This window comes from Babylonia areolata, chromosome 32 (genome assembly GCF_041734735.1).
Source record: "Babylonia areolata isolate BAREFJ2019XMU chromosome 32, ASM4173473v1, whole genome shotgun sequence".
In the NCBI taxonomy this organism is placed as follows: domain Eukaryota; kingdom Metazoa; phylum Mollusca; class Gastropoda; order Neogastropoda; family Buccinidae; genus Babylonia; species Babylonia areolata.
Window position 1 is genome coordinate 6,665,463 of NC_134907.1, and position 18,054 is coordinate 6,683,516.

At 44.5% G+C, this 18,054-nt stretch overlaps 1 protein-coding gene across 1 annotated transcript in view; it reads left to right on the forward strand.

The window, feature by feature from the left end:
- LOC143276511 (tetratricopeptide repeat protein 21B-like) overlaps positions 1–18,054 on the forward strand; it is a 67,076-nt gene that overhangs the window by 25,286 nt on the left and 23,736 nt on the right. Inside the window, exons 17-25 of the mRNA XM_076581048.1 lie at positions 136–230; positions 2,068–2,306; positions 3,517–3,589; positions 4,294–4,404; positions 4,873–4,925; positions 6,640–6,728; positions 8,687–8,807; positions 11,441–11,506; positions 13,624–13,726. Coding sequence (XP_076437163.1) covers positions 136–230; positions 2,068–2,306; positions 3,517–3,589; positions 4,294–4,404; positions 4,873–4,925; positions 6,640–6,728; positions 8,687–8,807; positions 11,441–11,506; positions 13,624–13,726 — 950 coding nt within the window. The remainder of the gene's footprint in view (positions 1–135; positions 231–2,067; positions 2,307–3,516; positions 3,590–4,293; positions 4,405–4,872; positions 4,926–6,639; positions 6,729–8,686; positions 8,808–11,440; positions 11,507–13,623; positions 13,727–18,054) is intronic.

Genomic DNA, 18,054 nt, shown 5'->3' on the forward strand with positions numbered 1-18,054 from the left:
TGCAGCCCTCCTCAGTGTGTTTGTTGTATATCTATGTATGTGTGTAGTGTGTGTGCGTGTGCGTGCATGCATGTGTGTGTGCATGTGCGTGCGGAAGAAATGTCGTGAAGCTGACTGGTGTGCGTTCCTCCCCAGCCAAGAAGGGAGGCAAGGTGCAGGAGATCTCAGTCAACGACCGCGTGTCTGTCTTCCTGGAGCTGGCTGAGGCACACCGCCTGCTGGATGAACAGGTGATCTGTTGTACAGATAGTCACTGTGCAAATCATGATGGGCATCATTTGTGTATTTCTTATCAGTAAAGATAATCACTCTGCAAATAATGATCATCATCATTTATGTATTCCTTCATCAGTAAAGATATTCACTACGCAGATAATGATCATCATCGTTTATGTATTTCTTTTCTAGCTAAATCCTTGTTTGCTGTAACAAATAGATATTTCTTTAAAAATGTAACAATAAAAAGGGTAGTTTCTTGTCCACTGCAGAAAGGTTTGAAAGTAGTGTTCTCAAAATACAAAATATTTGAATATAAGTTGAAAGGTGAAAAAAGAAGTATTGATTTTGCTAGGGTTTGTACGATCATATGTTACTGAAGTTTGTGTGTGGACTTGTACAATAAGATTTTTAAATTATTAGAATTTTGATTGTTTTGAATTCTAGTTTTGAGTGCATGAGTAAGACAAACACGAACAAAGTTTTACAAAGAGGATAACATAGCGATTTTGCTGTGGCAAGCTTTTTATACCCTTTACAGATTTTCCTCTGGCTGTTTTGAACTTGGTTGTTGTTAGACCCAGTTTTCAGTTTCAGGTTTCAGTTTCCATTTCAGTTTCTGAAGGGGGCATGACAGTGATAGGACAAATCCATGTACGCTGCATCACATCTGCTAGGTAGATACCTGGCAGCAGCATAACCCAATGTGCTTGTCAGGCATTGAGTGCATGCATGTAGATATATTTGTGTACCTATCGGAGTGAATTTCTTGCCAGAGAACAACACTTTTGTTGCCATGGATTCTTTTTCAGTGGGCCAAGTGTGTGCCGCACATGGGACCTTGGTTTATCATCCCATCCAAATCACTAGATGCTCAGTTTGATTTTCCAGTCAAACTTGTGAGAAAGGACATATGCAGGATTTGAACCCAGGCCCTCACAGACACTGGACTGGCAGATAAATGTCTTGACCATTCTGCCACTTTGCTCCTTTTTCTTCTGTGTGTGTAAGCTTCAACTCCTTGTATGTATGAGTGGGCTTTATGGTGTATGATTGTTTTTAGCCCAGCGTGTAAGCGGCCATACTGTTGTTGGGGAGTGATGTGTGCTGAGTCTGTTCTTGTTTTCCACAACGTGCCCAGTCTGGTAGAGAATGGGGGATATTGGATTAGGTGTTGGATGTTTCAAAGAAATGTAATCCTTTTGAACCTTTTGGGGTGTGGGGGATACAGTAACAATACATACTCACTGAATCACATCTTCAGTCCAAAATGTCACTGAAACAAGCAACACACATACACACACGCACACGCACACACACAACACACCATACATAAACACGCACGCAGGCACGCACGCACCACACACACACACACACACACACACACACACACACACATATGCTAGGAGTAATGAACTGCCGCAAAACAAATCAAACTTCAACATATTGACAAGTAAGATGCAATTGAAAGTCACACACCCTTTCCAAGTTTTTATGAATTTATTTAAGTTGCGTTTTCTTCCCAGCATAAACAGAACATTGACAAATGCAGCTGATATTTTTTATATGGTATCTATTTATTTCCATTACAATATCCTCAGGACATTTTAAAACGAAATTAAATTAATCCCCAACACTCCAGATGTTTTCTCTGTTTTCACCTTCTCTTCTTCCTATTTCGATCTGCAGTTTGTGACAACTGCAAGGAAACTTCATCAAAGGATATATGTCTGTATCTGGAAGTTGTGATATGTATTTTTCTTGACAAAAGTGAAGTTTGATGCGCCTACAGTACAGACATGTAGCGATTTTCTCCATGATTCTGGGCACCGAAGCAAACTGTCCTTTCAGCACGAGGCAGCCAAGGTGATGCAGGACGCCATCAACGAGTTCCAGAACACGCCGGAAGAAGTTCGCATCTCCATTGCCAACGCAGACCTGTCCCTGGCACGGGGCGACGTGGAGATGGCGCTGGGCATGCTGCGCAACATCACGCCCGACCAGCCGTACTTTGTCGAGGCCCGCGAGAAAATGGCTGACATCTACCTGCACCACCGCAAAGACAAGCGTCTCTACGCCAGCTGTTACAGGTGTGTGTGTGTGTGTGTTCATGTGTGTCTGAGGGAGGGGTTAAGGAGGCTGGGGGGGTGTGGGGGGGAGGAGGAAGGGGTGTAAGTGTGTGGATGGGCTGCTGGGCTGGGGGTAGTCTGTTGGTGGTGGGTGGGTGTGAGTGCGTGTTAATGTGTGTGTGTGTGTGTGTGTGTGTGTGTGATTATAATTGTTTTGCTTCCCTAACTCTTGCCGATAAATGTATAGGCGTGCACCTTTCTTCTTCCTTGTCTGCATTCATGGACTGCCAGTTCATATGTTCACTTATATGTGAAAGTGGTCTGTTACCTCATCATGTAGGGGAGTGTGTAGTCTGGGTATACTCTTTTTTCCATAAGCTACGAATGTCTACGTTGATGAAAGAATCTGTAAAGTACCTATGTAAACACACAAAGGAGGTTCAGGCACTAAGTTCTGCACATATCGGGTGTCCCCAAAAAAGTGAACCGCTTTTTGACAAGTACTTTCTCAGTGATAGAGAAACCAAATTCGAACTTTAAGATATTTTGCAGACTTGTTGATGATACCCTAAGGTTACTGTGTGAACATTTTCAGTGATTTCGGTTTCTCTGTCACTGAGAAAATACTTGTCAAAAATTGGTTCACTTTTTTGGGGACCCCCGATATATTGACCTGGGAGAATGAAAAAAAATAAATATCCATCCTTACTCCAGAAGAAGAATCCAAGCATTCGAAACCAAGTGCTTGAGGAGACTACTACACATCTCCTACAAGGAGCACAAGACCAATGACTATGTGTGGAACCTGGTCAGCAACCTTGTTGGGCCCCAAGAACCACTGCTGGCGACTGTCAAACGACGGAAGATGGCATGGTTTGGTCACGTCATACGACATAACACCCTCTCCAAAACCATCCTGCAAGGGACTGTAGAGGGAGGGTGCAGACGGGGGCGGCAGAGAAAGAGCTGGTCCGACAACGTCAAGGAATGGACCAAAATGACGATGCCAGATCTCCTCACGACAGCTGCCAACAGAACGGCGTGGCGAGCTATGACATCTTCCTCATGTCCCCCCAACGACCCCAGCGGTCGAGGGAATGAGTGAGTGAGTGAGTGACTCCAGCTGGATTCACAACAGGGCTTTGAACCCAGGATCCTCAGTGGTTTAACCACTCAGCTGTTGTGACCGCTGGCATGTATGTTGTTGTTGTGGATGTTGATGTTGTTGCAGGGAGCTGGTGGATAAGCACCCCAGCCCTCACACGTGTTTGCTGCTGGGGGATGCGTACATGAGCATTCAAGAGGTCGGTGTCTGTGTGTTTTATGTGTGCATCACTGCATGGATGTGTTTTGTTTTCAGTGCAAGCCTTTGTTTTCTTGTGTGTTTGTGTGCATGTGTTTTCGATTCAACTCTTTGTGCATGAGAGAGTGAGAGAGAGAGAGTGTGTGTGTGTATGTGTGTGCAAGAGAGAGAGAGAAAGAGAGCATTGATGTATGTTTATGTACGTGCATGTAGTTTTCAAGGCAGCTCTCTGTGTGTATGTGTGTGTGTGTCTGTGGGCTTGAGGGTATCTGTGTGTGTGCGTGTGCGTGTTGGTGCTCATGAGAGATGCTTAAGAGAGAGAGAGGCTTTCTTCCCCACTGTCCATATCTTTCAGTATTTCCTGAGTTGTTCTAAGGCTGCCAGCCTTCAGAAAATGAGCTGAGATTGACCTTTGCTTGACACCACCATTTTGACTGTGTCTGCGAGTGACGTCATAATTTCCTACTGCCTATGAGTCATACACTACTGACCATACAAGTCCAAGGGATGTAAACAGTCATCAAACATTATAGAAGACAGGGAGAAACGAAGTAGGTCCTTTTCCCAGAATTGCTGATGAAGACTGGATGTAAATGTTACGTCCTGTGGGCGTATAACAGTGCAGCAAAAGGGATGTAGGTCTCATACACGTCCCAAGGCAGGCAACAGGTTAAGCGGTTAAGTTGTGTGTGTGTGGTGTTGCAGCCGGAGAAAGCCATTGAAGTGTACGAGTCGGCACTGAAGCGGAATCCCAAGGATGCTGCTCTGGCCACCAAGATTGGTCAGGCCCTGGTGAAGACACACAACTATGGCAAGGTGGGGGTGTGGGGGTGGTGGTGGATGTCTGTGTGTGGGGAGGGAAGGGTGTACGTGTGTGTGTGTGTGTGTGTGTGTGTGTGTGTGTGTGGATGTATGGTTCTTTGTATATGTGTGAGTGTGTGTTTGTGCGTGCATGTCTGTGGGGTTTTTTGTTGTTTTTTCTATGGATGTATTGGTGTGTATGTGTATTCATATGGATGTATGGGGTGTTTTTCTGTATGTGTGAGTGAGTGAATTTTTGTGAGTGTTTGTGCGAATGTATGGATGTGGGTGTATTTGTGTAAATATGTGCATGCTGTCACTTACAGAAATGCACACTTGCATATGTGATTGTGCCTTTGAATATATTTCCCTAAATGTGTAAAAATCAGGAAGGAATAATTTTACTCTCTAGGGAAATAATCTGTTACCATTGTATTAGAGAATGTCATTTCTTTATTGCTCTATTTTTGTTTTATTTTCCAGGCCATCAACTATTACGAAGCGTCACTGAAGGCTGGTGGGCAGGCTTCCCTCAGGTGAGACACAAGACAGCATTGTCTGGCAGAATGGTTAAGATGCTACAGTGTATTTGTATTTGTATTCCTTTTTATCACAACAGATTTCTCTGTGTGAAATTTGGGCTGCTCTCCTCAGGGAGAGCACGTCGCTACACTACAGCGCCACCCTTTTTTTTTTTTTTTTTTCCTGCGTGCACTTTTATTTGTTTTGCTATTGAAGTGGATTTTTTCTACAGAATTTTGCCAGGAACAAAACTTTTGTTGCCGTGGGTTCTTTTATGTGCGCTAAGTGCATGCTGCACACGGGACCTTGGTTTATCGTCTCATCCGAATGACTAGCATCCAGACCACAACTCAAGGTGTAGTGGAGGGGGAGAAAATACTGGCGGCTGAGCCATGATTCGAAACAGCGCGCTCAGATTCTCTCGCTTCCTAGGCGGACGCGTTACCTCTAGGCGATCACTCCACATGTCCGTGAAAGACCGGGTTTGAATCCCAGTCTCACCCTTTCTCCCAAATATGACTGGAAAATCAAACTGAGCGTCTTGTCATTTGGATGAAATGATAAACTGAGGTCCTGTCTGCAGCACACACACTTGGTGCATGGAAAAAGAACCCATGGCAAAATGAATATTGTCCTGTGGCAAAATTCTTGTGGAAGAAATTTTTTTTTTTTTTTTTAACTTTTTAAAAAATTTTCCAAAAACATGTATACAATCCAGAGAATAGTATGAAACAAACAATATAAAACAAACAGTAGCATCTTCCACTACAGATAGAGAGATAAGACAAAACAAAAAAAAACAGACTAAACATGGCAAAACAAATCTGTAACAACATCATCAACAACAACAAAAAAAGGAAGATTTGTCCAATCATTCAATCAACAATGTTTACACAGTAATGATTGTAGTAATCATGATGATTTAAGATGACATTAATAATAAATAGCCTGAACCAGTTGTAACATAGCGACAGCATCAATTGTGTCAACTATTACAGGAATGGTATCTAGGGTGAGGCGAAAGCGAGTGGTGGCATTATAATATCATAATAATAAGGAGCATGAGTAAACAACTTCTACATTATTGGAAAAGAAAGCTTGTAGTTAATCACATTGTAAAGACAACAATAACCATAAAAGTTCAAAAAATAAACAAATAATACATATGAGAAATAAATAAAGACCTGTTAGTACAAAGTAAGGACTGTTATACAGAATGATAACTATGGAACATGCGAAATTGTGATCAAGTAACAGTTTCCATAATTGGAAGAAATTTACTCCGACAAGTACACAAATATTAAATCATACACTCAAGACCTGAATAGTGTGTTGGGTTATGCTGCTGGTCAGGCATCTGCCTAGCAGATGTGGTATAGCATAAAAAGATTTGCCTGAATGCAGTGATGCCTGCTTGACAAATGGAAACTGAAGCTGGAAAACTGGCAGTGCTGTGTGACTTGTGTGTCTTTGTCTCTGTGTGCAGTTCTTGCAGCTCTGTGTGAATCTCATGTCCATATGTGTGTCTGTGCAGAATCTTGTATTTGTGTCTGTGAATCATGTGTCTGTGTGTCTGTCCGTGAATCATGTGGTTATCTTGCTGTGTTAATGTGTTTACCAAGTCAGGAAGCTCGGTAATACCATGATATATTTTGAAAAATAAATAAAAAATAAAAACAAAAACAGGCAAAACAATGTTGACACAACCTTTGAACTATGACTTTACAGACACGACTTGGCGGAGCTGTTGTTGCGATTGCGACAGTATGACAAGGCCGAGAAGGTGCTGAAACAGGCCCTGGAGAATGAAGGTCAAGGTCAGTGGTGTGCATAGCCTTGTGAATTTTGGTTTTCTTTTTTGGTGCCTTCTGTTTTTGTGTGTGTGTGTGTGTTTGTTTTGGGTTTTTTTTTTCAGTTTGTATCTGTCTGTTCCTGTCTGTCACTGTCTGTCTCTCTGTGTTTGTCTTTCTCTTGCTGACTGTCTGTGTGTCTGTTTCTGTTTGTCTCTCTTTGTTTGTCTGTCTCCCTCTCTCTGTCTGCTGGAAACTTGATATCTTCAGTTGAACCAGGTTTGGTGAAAGTTTCAGACAATTTTCACTGGCTTAGCCCTCTTACACATGTCCAACAAATCATTGTCCTGTGCAGACAGACATGATGTCTCAGTCCTGTGTCTGCTTGATCTGTTGGCAGCTTTTGACACAGTAGATCATGATATTCTTTTCAGCCATCTTCATCATATGTTTGGAAGCTTGGTCAGCAGAGCCAAAATGGAGGACTTTCACTTTACAGCAGATGCAGCTTATCAGATGTGTGCGCCTTATACGAGTTCAAAATAACTTTTTTATATAAATTCAAGGGGTGCGCCTTATTTGCTGTGCCACTTTGTTGGCCGGAAAATACAGTACTTTATGTTATTTTCATTATTACTCCTGACGGGTGAAATAGCCGAGTGGTAAATGTTGGACTTTCAATCTAAGGGTCCCGGGTTTGAATCTCAGTAATGGCGCCTGATGGGTAAAGGGTGGAGATTTTTCCGATCTCCCAGGTCAACATATGTGCAGACCTGCTTGTGCCTGAACCCCCTTCATGTGTATATGCAAGAAAAAGATAAATACACTCATTAAAGATCCTGTAATCCATGTGTTTCACCTAAGCATAGGTAATTCGGGAAGGGACATGACTTGATAAACTTCCAGACAACTAACTGATGAAGTTTAGGCACAGTCTGAATGTTTTCAAGCCCCGGTTGTTGTTTTGCTTGTGATAATCCTTGAAACTGAAAGTGTGGGTGTGGGTGGGTGTATGGGTATGCGTGGGTGTGTCCACATTTGTGTGTACATGTGTGTGTGGGTGTGTGTGTATTTGTGCGTGTTTGTGTTTTGGGTGTGGGTGTTTGTGTAGGTTTTTGTGTGTATGAATACCTGAAACCACATTATTGTGTCAAACGGGGAAAGGTGTTGCACAGACTGCATGATGTGTTCACTCATAATCATTCAGATGAGACGATGAACCAAGGTCCTATGTGTAACATACACTTAGGGCACGTGAAAGAACCGACAGCAACGAAAGGGTTGTCCCAGGTAAAATTCTGCAGAAAAAGTCCACTTTGATGGGAAAGCAAATGCAGCTGCAGGCAGAATAAAGAAAAAAAGAAAAGGGTGGCGCTGCACTGTAGCAATACTCTCTCTCCAAGGAGAGCAGCCCGAATTTCACATAGAGAAATCTGTTGTGACAAAATGTAATAATGCATTGCAATACAATGCAGTACAGTACAGTGCAATGCAACACAATATAATACAATACAGTATAATGCAATACAATATAATACAGTACAATACAACACAGTACAGTACAATGCAATACAACACCATGCAGTGCAATACAATACAACCCCATACAATACAATACAACCCCGTACAATACAATACAGTGCAATACAATGCAATGCAGTGCAGTACAATACCATACCATACAATGCAAACACATTATAATGCAATACAATATAATACAACAGCACAATACAACACAACACAATGCAACACAATCCAACACAACACAGTGCAATACAATACAATGCAATGCAACACAACACAGTACAATATAGTACAACACAACACAATACAATCCAACACATTACAATACAGTACAACACAATACAATACAATCCAACACAATACAATGCAATACAATACAAAACAGTACAAAACAATACAACACAGCACAATACAGTGCAACACAACACAGTATAATACAACACAATCCAATACAACGACAGACCTGGAGACGCTCATGGAGCAGACCAAGTACCTGATGCTGCTGGCCAGGGTGTACCAGCGTGTGGACCGCATCGAGGACGCCCAGGACATGTTCACCAAGGCCAGGGAGATGCAGGCCAGGTCAGACACACACCACACACAGGGGGGAAAGGGGGCGGGTGGGGGTGGGGGGGTAAAATCATATCATGATGATGATAGTAATGCACATTTGTGTCTAGTGCCTTTTCTCTCTTTGAATAAACCTTCACCGACGTCACAGTGTCAGACTCTGGTGAGAAACTGGCTTGATTCAAATCGCCCGCCATTTATAGTCCGGTTCAGGCTTTAAGCTCTCAGGGTGCTTCACATGAAAGAAAAAGTCACAAATTTTACATGAACTACTCATCAGCACTCTCTCTTTATTTCTACTACTCATGACCACTCTCTCTCTACTACTCATGACCACTCTCTCTTTCTCTCTACTACTCATGACCGCTCTCTCTGTACTACTCATGACCACTCTCTCTTTCTTTCTACTACTCATGACCACTCTTTCTCTCTACTACTCATGACCACTCTCTCTTTCTTTCTACTACTCATGACCGCTCTGTCTTTCTCTCTACTACTCATGACCACTCTCTCTTTCTCTCTACTACTCAAGACCACTCTCTCTTTCTCTCTACTACTCATGACCGCTCTGTCTTTCTCTCTACTACTCAAGACCACTCTCTCTTTCTCTCTACTACTCATGACCACTCTCTCTTTCTCTCTACTACTCATGACCACTCTCTCTTTCTCTCTACTACCCATGACCACTCTCTCTTTCTCTCTACTACCCATGACCACTCTCTCTTTCTCTCTACTACCCATGACCACTCTCTCTTTCTCTCTGCTACCCATGACCACTCTCTCTTTCTCTCTGCTACTCATGACCACTCTCTCTTTCTCTCTACTACCCATGACCACTGTCTCTCTCTCTCTCTGTGCTACTCATGGCCACTCTCTCTACTACTCATGACCACTCTCTCTGTACTACTCATGGCCACTCTCTCTTTCTCTCTACTACTCATGACCGCTCTCTCTTTCTTTCTACTACTCATGACCGCTCTGTCTTTCTCTCTACTACTCATGACCGCTCTGTCTTTCTCTCTACTACTCATGACCGCTCTCTGTCTTTCTCTGTACTACTCATGACCACTCTCTGTCTTTCTCTCTACTACTCATGACCACTCTCTCTTTCTACTACTCATTACTACTCTGTCTTCCTACTACCCATGACCACTGTCTCTTTCTCTCTACTACCCTTGACCACTCTCTCTTTCTCTGTACTACCCATGACCACTCTCTCTTTCTCTCTACTACTCATGGCCACTCTCTCTTTCTCTCTACTACTCATGACCGCTCTGTCTTTCTACTACTCATGACCGCTCTCTCTTTCTCTCTACTACTCATGACCGCTCTGTCTTTCTCTCTACTACTCATGACCGCTCTCTGTCTTTCTCTGTACTACTCATGACCGCTCTCTCTGTCTTTCTACTACTCATGACCGCTCTCTCTTTCTACTATTCATTACCACTCTGTCTTTCTCTCTGCATGACCACTCTCTGTCTTTCTCTCTACTACTCATGACCACTCTGTCTTTCTCTCTACTACTCATGACCACTCTCTCTTTCTACTACTCATTACTACTCTGTCTTCTCTACTACCCATGACCACTCTCTCTTTCTCTCTACTACCCATGACCACTCTCTCTTTCTCTCTACTACTCATGACCACTCTCTCTTTCTCTCTACTACTCATGACCGCTCTGTCTTTCTCTCTACTACTCATGACCACTCTCTGTCTTTCTACTACTCATGACCGCTCTGTCTTTCTCTCTACTACTCATGACCACTCTCTCTTTCTCTCTACTACCCATGACCACTCTCTCTTTCTCTCTACTACCCATGACCACTCTGTCTTTCTCTCTACTACTCATGACCGCTCTGTCTTTCTCTCTACTACTCATGACCACTCTCTCTTTCTCTCTACTACCCATGACCACTCTCTCTTTCTCTCTACTACCCATGACCACTCTCTCTTTCTCTCTACTACTCATGACCGCTCTCTCTTTCTTTCTACTACTCATGACCGCTCTCTGTTTCTACTACTCATTACTACTCCGTCTTTCTTTCTACTACTCATGACCACTCTCTCTTTCTCTCTACTACCCATGACCACTCTCTCTTTCTCTCTGCTACTCATGACCACTCTTTCTTTCTCTCTGCTACCCATGACCACTCTTTCTTCCCACTACTCATGATCACTAGATTATTAAATTAAATTATTGATTTAATTGAAATCAGATTATTATTGAAAATCATTGAATTACTGCATTGATTTTGTGACGATTTTCAAGTTATTATATCTCTGGTTTTTGTGACTGATTTCATTTTTATATTGTGCTGTTGTTTTTCAGTATTTTCTGGGTTTTTTTTTTTTTTTTTTTCTTTTTCTTTTTTTTTTTTTTTTTCTTTCTTTTTTTTTCAATATTTGCACTGTGTATATTGACTGATTTCAGTTGGATTTTGTGGGTTATTTTTTATTGCACTGTTTTTTGAAAACAAATTAATTGCGTGGGGTATTTTGACTGTTGTCAGTCTTGTTTTATTACTGCACTGTTTTATGTGTGTGTGTGTGTGTTTTCTGTTGTTGTTTTTTTTGTTTTGTTTTTTTTTTAATTTTTTTTTTATACCAACTTCAGTCTTTGATCTGTTCACTGTGCTGTGTTACAGAGTGCTGAAGAGAGTGCAGATGGAACAGCCAGACACTCTGACAGCACAGAAACAGCTGGCTGCAAAGTGGGTTCTCTTTCTCCACGTCTGTCTCTCTCTGTCTGTCTCTTTCATCTGTCTGTTCACTTCAGGCATGCATCTGTTGGTTGTTTCTTCTCCGTCTTGATTTGTCAGCTCTGTGTGTGTCTGTATGTGTTTGTGTGTCTTTGTGTCTGTGTGCACACCTGTGTGTGTCTGTGCATGCTTGTGTTAATGATACACTGCTTTTTGAGCTTTGTATTTTGATTCGTTTTGTGTTTTTTCCTCCACTAAATATTCTTTCTAGCAAATTATTTTCAGATTTGTTTAGAAAGAAGGAAATACTGGTTATGATTTGGTAAATTCATCAGATTATTTAGATATTTTTGTTGCATTTTGTTGCCATTCATATTATTTTGATTTGAATTACTTAGATGACAGATCTCACATTTCAAATTTTGTTTAGCTTTGGGTCTGTTTTGCATGGGAGCAGTTTTGATATGATTATATCATTTCTGATTTGTGTCTTCCATTGGTTTAAAGAGATTTTATTCAGTTAATGGGAACACAGTGCAGTAGTAATTGTTAAACCGTCTACCTAACAAGCAGAAGCTTATGAAACATACTGTGTTGAAATGTCTTCCATTCCCTGAGAGGGGTGAACGGATTGATAGACATTTTTGTGTGGGTGTGGGTGACTCACTCCCTGTGTCTTCTTTGTGTGGGTGTGGGTGACTCACGCTCTGTGTCTTCTTTGTGTGGGTGTGGATGTCTCACTCTCTGTGTCTTTGTGTGGGTGTGGGTGTCTCACTCCCTGTGTCTTCTTTGTGTGGGTGTTGGTGACTCACTCTCCTGTGTCTTCTTTGTGTGGGTGTGGATGACTCACTCTCTGTGTCTTCTTTGTGTGGGTGTGGGTGTCTCACTCTCTGTGTCTTCTTTGTGTGGGTGTGGGTGTCTCACTCTCTGTGTCTTCTTTGTGTGGGTGTGGGTGACTCACTCTCTGTGTCTTCTTTGTGTGGGTGTGGATGTCTCACTCTGTGTCTTCTTTGTGTGGGTGTGGGTGACTCACGCTCTGTGTCTTCTTTGTGTGGGTGTGGGTGACTCACGCTCTGTGTCTTCTTTGTGTGGGTGTGGGTGTCTCACTCTCTGTGTCTTCTTTGTGTGGGTGTGGGTGACTCACTCTCTGTGTCTTCTTTGTGTGGGTGTGGGTGACTCACGCTCTGTGTCTTCTTTGTGTGGGTGTGGGTGACTCACTCTCTGTGTCTTCTTTGTGTGGGTGTGGGTGACTCACTCTCTCTGTCTTCTTTGTGTGGGTGTGGGTGACTCACTCCCTGTGTCTTCTTTGTGTGGGTGTCTCACTCTCTGTGTCTTCTTTGTGTGGGTGTGGGTGTCTCACTCTCTGTGTCTTCTTTGTGTGGGTGTGGGTGTCTCACTCTCTGTCTTCTTTGTGTGGGTGTGGGTGTCTCACTCTCTGTGTCTTCTTTGTGTGGGTGTGGGTGACTCACGCTCTGTGTCTTCTTTGTGTGGGTGTGGGTGTCTCACTCTCTGTGTCTTCTTTGTGTGGGTGTGGGTGTCTCACTCTCTGTGTCTTCTTTGTGTGGGTGTGGGTGTCTCACTCTCTGTCTTCTTTGTGTGGGTGTGGGTGTTTCACTCTCTGTGTCTTCTTTGTGTTGGTGTGGATGACTCACTCTCTATGTCTTTGTGTGGGTGTAGGTGACTCACTCTCTGTGTCTTCTTTGGGTGTGGGTGACTCACTCCCTGTGTCTTCTTTGTGTGGGTGTCTCACTCTCTGTGTCTTCTTTGTGTGGGTGTGGGTGTCTCACTCTCCTGTGTCTTCTTTGTGTGGGTGTGGATGTCTCACTCTCTGTGTCTTCTTTCATTCTAATTTCTATGCCTCTGTCTTTTTGGTGTGTGTGTGTGTGTGTTTGAAGTGTATGTGTTTCTGCGTGTGTGTGCTTGCGTGAGTATGTTTGCATGCATATATGTGTATGGAGATGTGTGTGTGTGTGTCTGTGCACACGTGTGTGGGTGTATGTGGGTGTAAGTCTTTGTGTGTGTGTGTGTGTATATATGCACATGTGCGCATGTGTTTGTGTGTGTGTGTGCATGCATGAATTATGACGACCGTATCAAACATACTCAGTGTGTCCCCCATGTCCCCACAGTATCTGCTGTCAGCTGGCAGAACAGGCGGCCAATCAGAGAGACTTTGAGAAAGCCATTCGCTTCTACAAGGACGCCTTGGTCTACAATGACAACGACACCAAGGTGAGACTGCACACTGTTTAGCAGTTCAGCTGAGTAAGTATTAACACAGCCAGTGCTGCCTGCTTGCTGCCCTGATTTTCCCCACAGACAGTCCATCTGTATAGGTTAGTAAAGAAAGGCAGTCAAAAAAAGAAGTTATTAAAAGTCAGGAAATTTAATTACCAAAACTGATAGATAACACAATGGATTAGTTCAGGACAAATTATAATACTCCCATCCTTTTCTGTCTTTCAGTAAGAGGTAGAAAGTATCCATGATTTGTGCTCTCAGTTATATATGTATCCTCATCACTGTCATCACTTGTCTCATCAACATCAAAACCTTCTGTCTGATGCATTTCTAAGCACTTGTAACACTGCTTAAGCATTAGCTGTATCGCTTGGTTTGTCTGTTTGCTTTATTGCTTAGTTTGTCAGCCATGTCACTGCAAAGAACCAGGGTCAGATGCACAGCTGATTATGCCATGAGCCCCAGTCCTGCTCTGGCCTCAGAATTCATCTCATTGTAACAGTCTCCACATTCCTTCATTTGCATGAACCACAAAGAAAGGGAATTAACTTATGCAGTATTTCTGGATGTGTCACACATAGTTTTGAGGAGAAAACAGCATATTTTCTGCATTTTTCCTGCATCGGTATAGCATGAAAGTCTGCTGAGGCTGTAACCTCCCTGCAGCTGAATGGGTTATGTCACGACCTCCCTAGGGAAGAGGTCGAGAACTATTTTAAAACCTAACGCCCAACCCAGTTCACCCGACAACACAAACACAGAATACAGATATTTCTCGTCCACACAAAATTTATTCTCTTCCGCTCTGTCTATCCCACTCACGCAACCTTACTCACACAGCCTATACTTGCAATAAAACAACAACAAAACAACCATATACTATAACTTCAACAACAAAAAACGAACAGAAGTCGTATACAAAACTACGGATTCTCCCAAATGTAATCGAAAGCAATTTTCCACACACACACTCAAGGAGAAGCAAATCACCCCAAAAACCAGGACTGGTACACAGATGCTTTAGTCTTTGGCGGGTTCAGGAAGTTTTCCTCTTAAGAGGAAAACAACAACAAAAAAAACCAAAAAACTGACACACGGCCCAGACAAACTTCGGCGGGTTCGACCCAAGGCACAAGCCCCCGGTCAAAAGGCCTAGGTGCCAGGACTCGGCATACAATGCCAAGCAATGGACCAGGCTGCAAGTCAAAAGGCCCGGAACACAGGACACCAGTCACAGGGCAGGAAGGGGCGAAGACCCAGGACACCAGTCACAGGGCAGGAGGGGACGAACACCCAGGACAGCAGTCACAGGGCAGAAAGGGGCGAAGATCTGGGTCACCAGACGAAAGGCCCGGGACACACAGCACACAGCGAGAGCTGCCACAGGTGGCGTACACTAACGACCACCACAAAGACACGACGACGACGAAGACAGACGAAGAAACACAGAAGTGGCTCCCATGGAGAACAGCCGGTCCTCACTTCGTATGGTGCCTAGATGTCGGGGTAGCTACCCCACCAACAACAGGAACGACCCGTACACTACGGCAGTCGGGCTGCAAAAGCCTCGAATATTGTTGCTGCCCAACAATATTTCATATTCGCTCAGGTGAGCGAGTAATATGCATGCACGTGGTTCGTGCGCAATTCAAGACTTCTACCCGAACTGAAGGATGGGAGAAGGAAGGAAAGTGAAAGAAGAGGGGGGGGGGGGGGGGGAGAAAAACGAAGACGGGCCACACGCCCTAACTGCCGTCACAAGTTGTGACAATACCCCCCATTCAAGTTCAAACTTCACGTTTGGAACTTAAACACACCGTCACAACGACTGACGGACAGACAGACACGTGACAACTCTCGCCTTGCACTTCCGTATTCCCGAACGTCTATTAGTGGTCAAGGACAGTTACCAAAACAAAACAGTTTGTCCAGACCAACGAAACAAGAGAAGAGAAATTTATACGAAAGCTATCTTAACTTTACAGCTAGTAAGGATACGCGGAAGCGTGTGCTTCCTAATTTAAGAGTAGAATATAGAGGTATGTGCAGAAGTCAAATGGGACTGCGCATACTCTTCTTTGATTAACACTGCCGAAATCACTTTTCGGGAAATGCCGATTCTTGCTCCGGCAGACGACTGAGATAGTCGGCTCCAACATTTTCTTTTCCAGGGATAGCTTGCACTGTGAAGGAGAAAGGCTGGAGCTGCAGCGCCCACCGTGTCAGTCTGCCGCTGACCGTTCTTGCTCTATCCAGGTATTGCAGGGGGGCATGATCGGTCTGGACGACGAATGGTTTGCCGTACAGGTATGGCTCGAACTTTTGTATGCCCCACACGAGCGCCAAGCATTCTCTCTCGATCGTGGGATAGTTCCTCTCGGCAGCATTAAGCTTTTTGCTGGCACACGCCACTGGCTGTGGGCCCATCCCATGATCTTGGAGCAGTAGGGTCCCCAGTCCCACTGCTGAGGCATCTGTTCTCAGCACAAAGGGCTTGGACAGGTCTGGTAGGAGACAGACGGGCCGACTACAGAGAACTTGTTTTAGCTGCAGAAAAGCCCTCTCACAGCTCTCATCCCACTTCACGTGGGCAGGCTCCTTGCCCTTCGTTCTGTCCGTTAACGGCAGGGCAATCTCTGCGAATTGTGGGACAAATCGTCTATAGTAGCCCACCAGGCCAAGGAAGCCTCTGAGCTGACGCTTAGTTTGTGGACGTGTAGCGTTATGAATTTTCTCCATTTTTTCATCGTCCGGCCATATCTTGCTGTCGCCAACGTGGTGACCAAGATAGTCCAGTTCCTTGTGTCCGAGATAGCACTTGGCTGGCCGAGCAGTGAGGCTGCACTCACGCAGGCGGTGAAACACTGCACGCAGGAGTGGCAAGTGACTGGCCTCGTCGACAGAGGCGATGATCATGTCATCCATGAAGTTGTCCACCTCTGGCAGGCCCAGAGGTAGAATCAACTTCCTCATCATGCGGGAAAACACTGCACCCGCTGTTTTCAGCCCAAATGGCATCACACGCCACTGGAAGTGACCTTGTGGGGTTGAGAATGCGGTCTTCGGACGGTCGGCTTCCTCCATTGGGATTTGCCAATAGCCTTTGGATAAGTCCAATTTGGAAAATACCCTTTTCCCGGCTAACTTGGCAAACAATGCCTCCACGTCTGGCATGGATTCCGCGTCAAACGTGGTCACCTTGTTGACACGACGGAAGTCAACACAGAACCTCACCTTGCCATCCCTTTTCTTTACGAGTACAATTGGGGAAGAGTAAGGAGATGAGGAAGGTTCGATCACTCCCATCTTCAACATCTGATCGACTTCCTCTTGGATCACCTCACGCTGAGAGTATGGCAGTGGATACTGTTTGGTTCTGAGGGGTGTGTCAGAATTCAGTTGGAGTGAACAAGTCTCCAAGTTTGTACGACCTGGCAGATCGGTGAGTACGTCTCCAAACTCTCTCACAAGCTTGAGGACGGCCTCTTTCAGTGAAGGGTTGGTTGGGTCAACCACAACATCCTCAGGCCCCTCGGACGCCTCGAGGGGTATAAGAGGGATATCTCGCTCCACAGTACGAGTCTCCTCCCAGATCTCACCGTCATCGACCACTGCTATAGCTAGAGACATCTGGGGAATGCGTTCAACATACTGTTTTAGCAGGTTGGCATGATACAGTTTTTCTTTGGTACCAACCTGAACACAGTAGTCAGCCAGTCCTACACGTCGCAGGACAGTGTATGGACCTTGCCATTCCAACTCTAGTTTGTTGTGTTTGGAAGGACGGAGGAGCAGAACCCTGCTACCCTCAGCGAACTCTCGTCGCTTGGCCTTGGCATCAAAGTGCCTCTTGTATCTTCTGGCAGCCTTTTCGAGATTCTGCTGTGCCAGAGTGCATGACTCAGCTATCTTGTTACGCAGATCGACCACGTATTCAGCTGCTGTCTGAACCTCCGACCTCTCAGGATGAAGCCAGTGTTCCCTGAGGATTTGCATGGGACCGCGAACAGTCCTGCCATAGAGCAGCTCAAAGGGAGAGTAGCCTGTGCTCTCCTGTGGGACTTCCCTGTATGCGAATAGTAAAGCCGGGATCCATCTATCCCAGGCTCGAGGCCTTTCGTGTGACAGCCTGCGCAACATGGTTTTCAATGTCGCGTTGAAGCGCTCGACAAGGCCATTACACTGGGCATGGTAAGGAGTGGTGGTCAGGCCTCGAGACAGAAGGCGATAAACTTCTTGCATCACCTGACTGGTGAACTGTGTCCCTCGGTCAGTAAGGACCTCGGAAGGAATACCCGTGCGAGTCCACATGTTGAAGA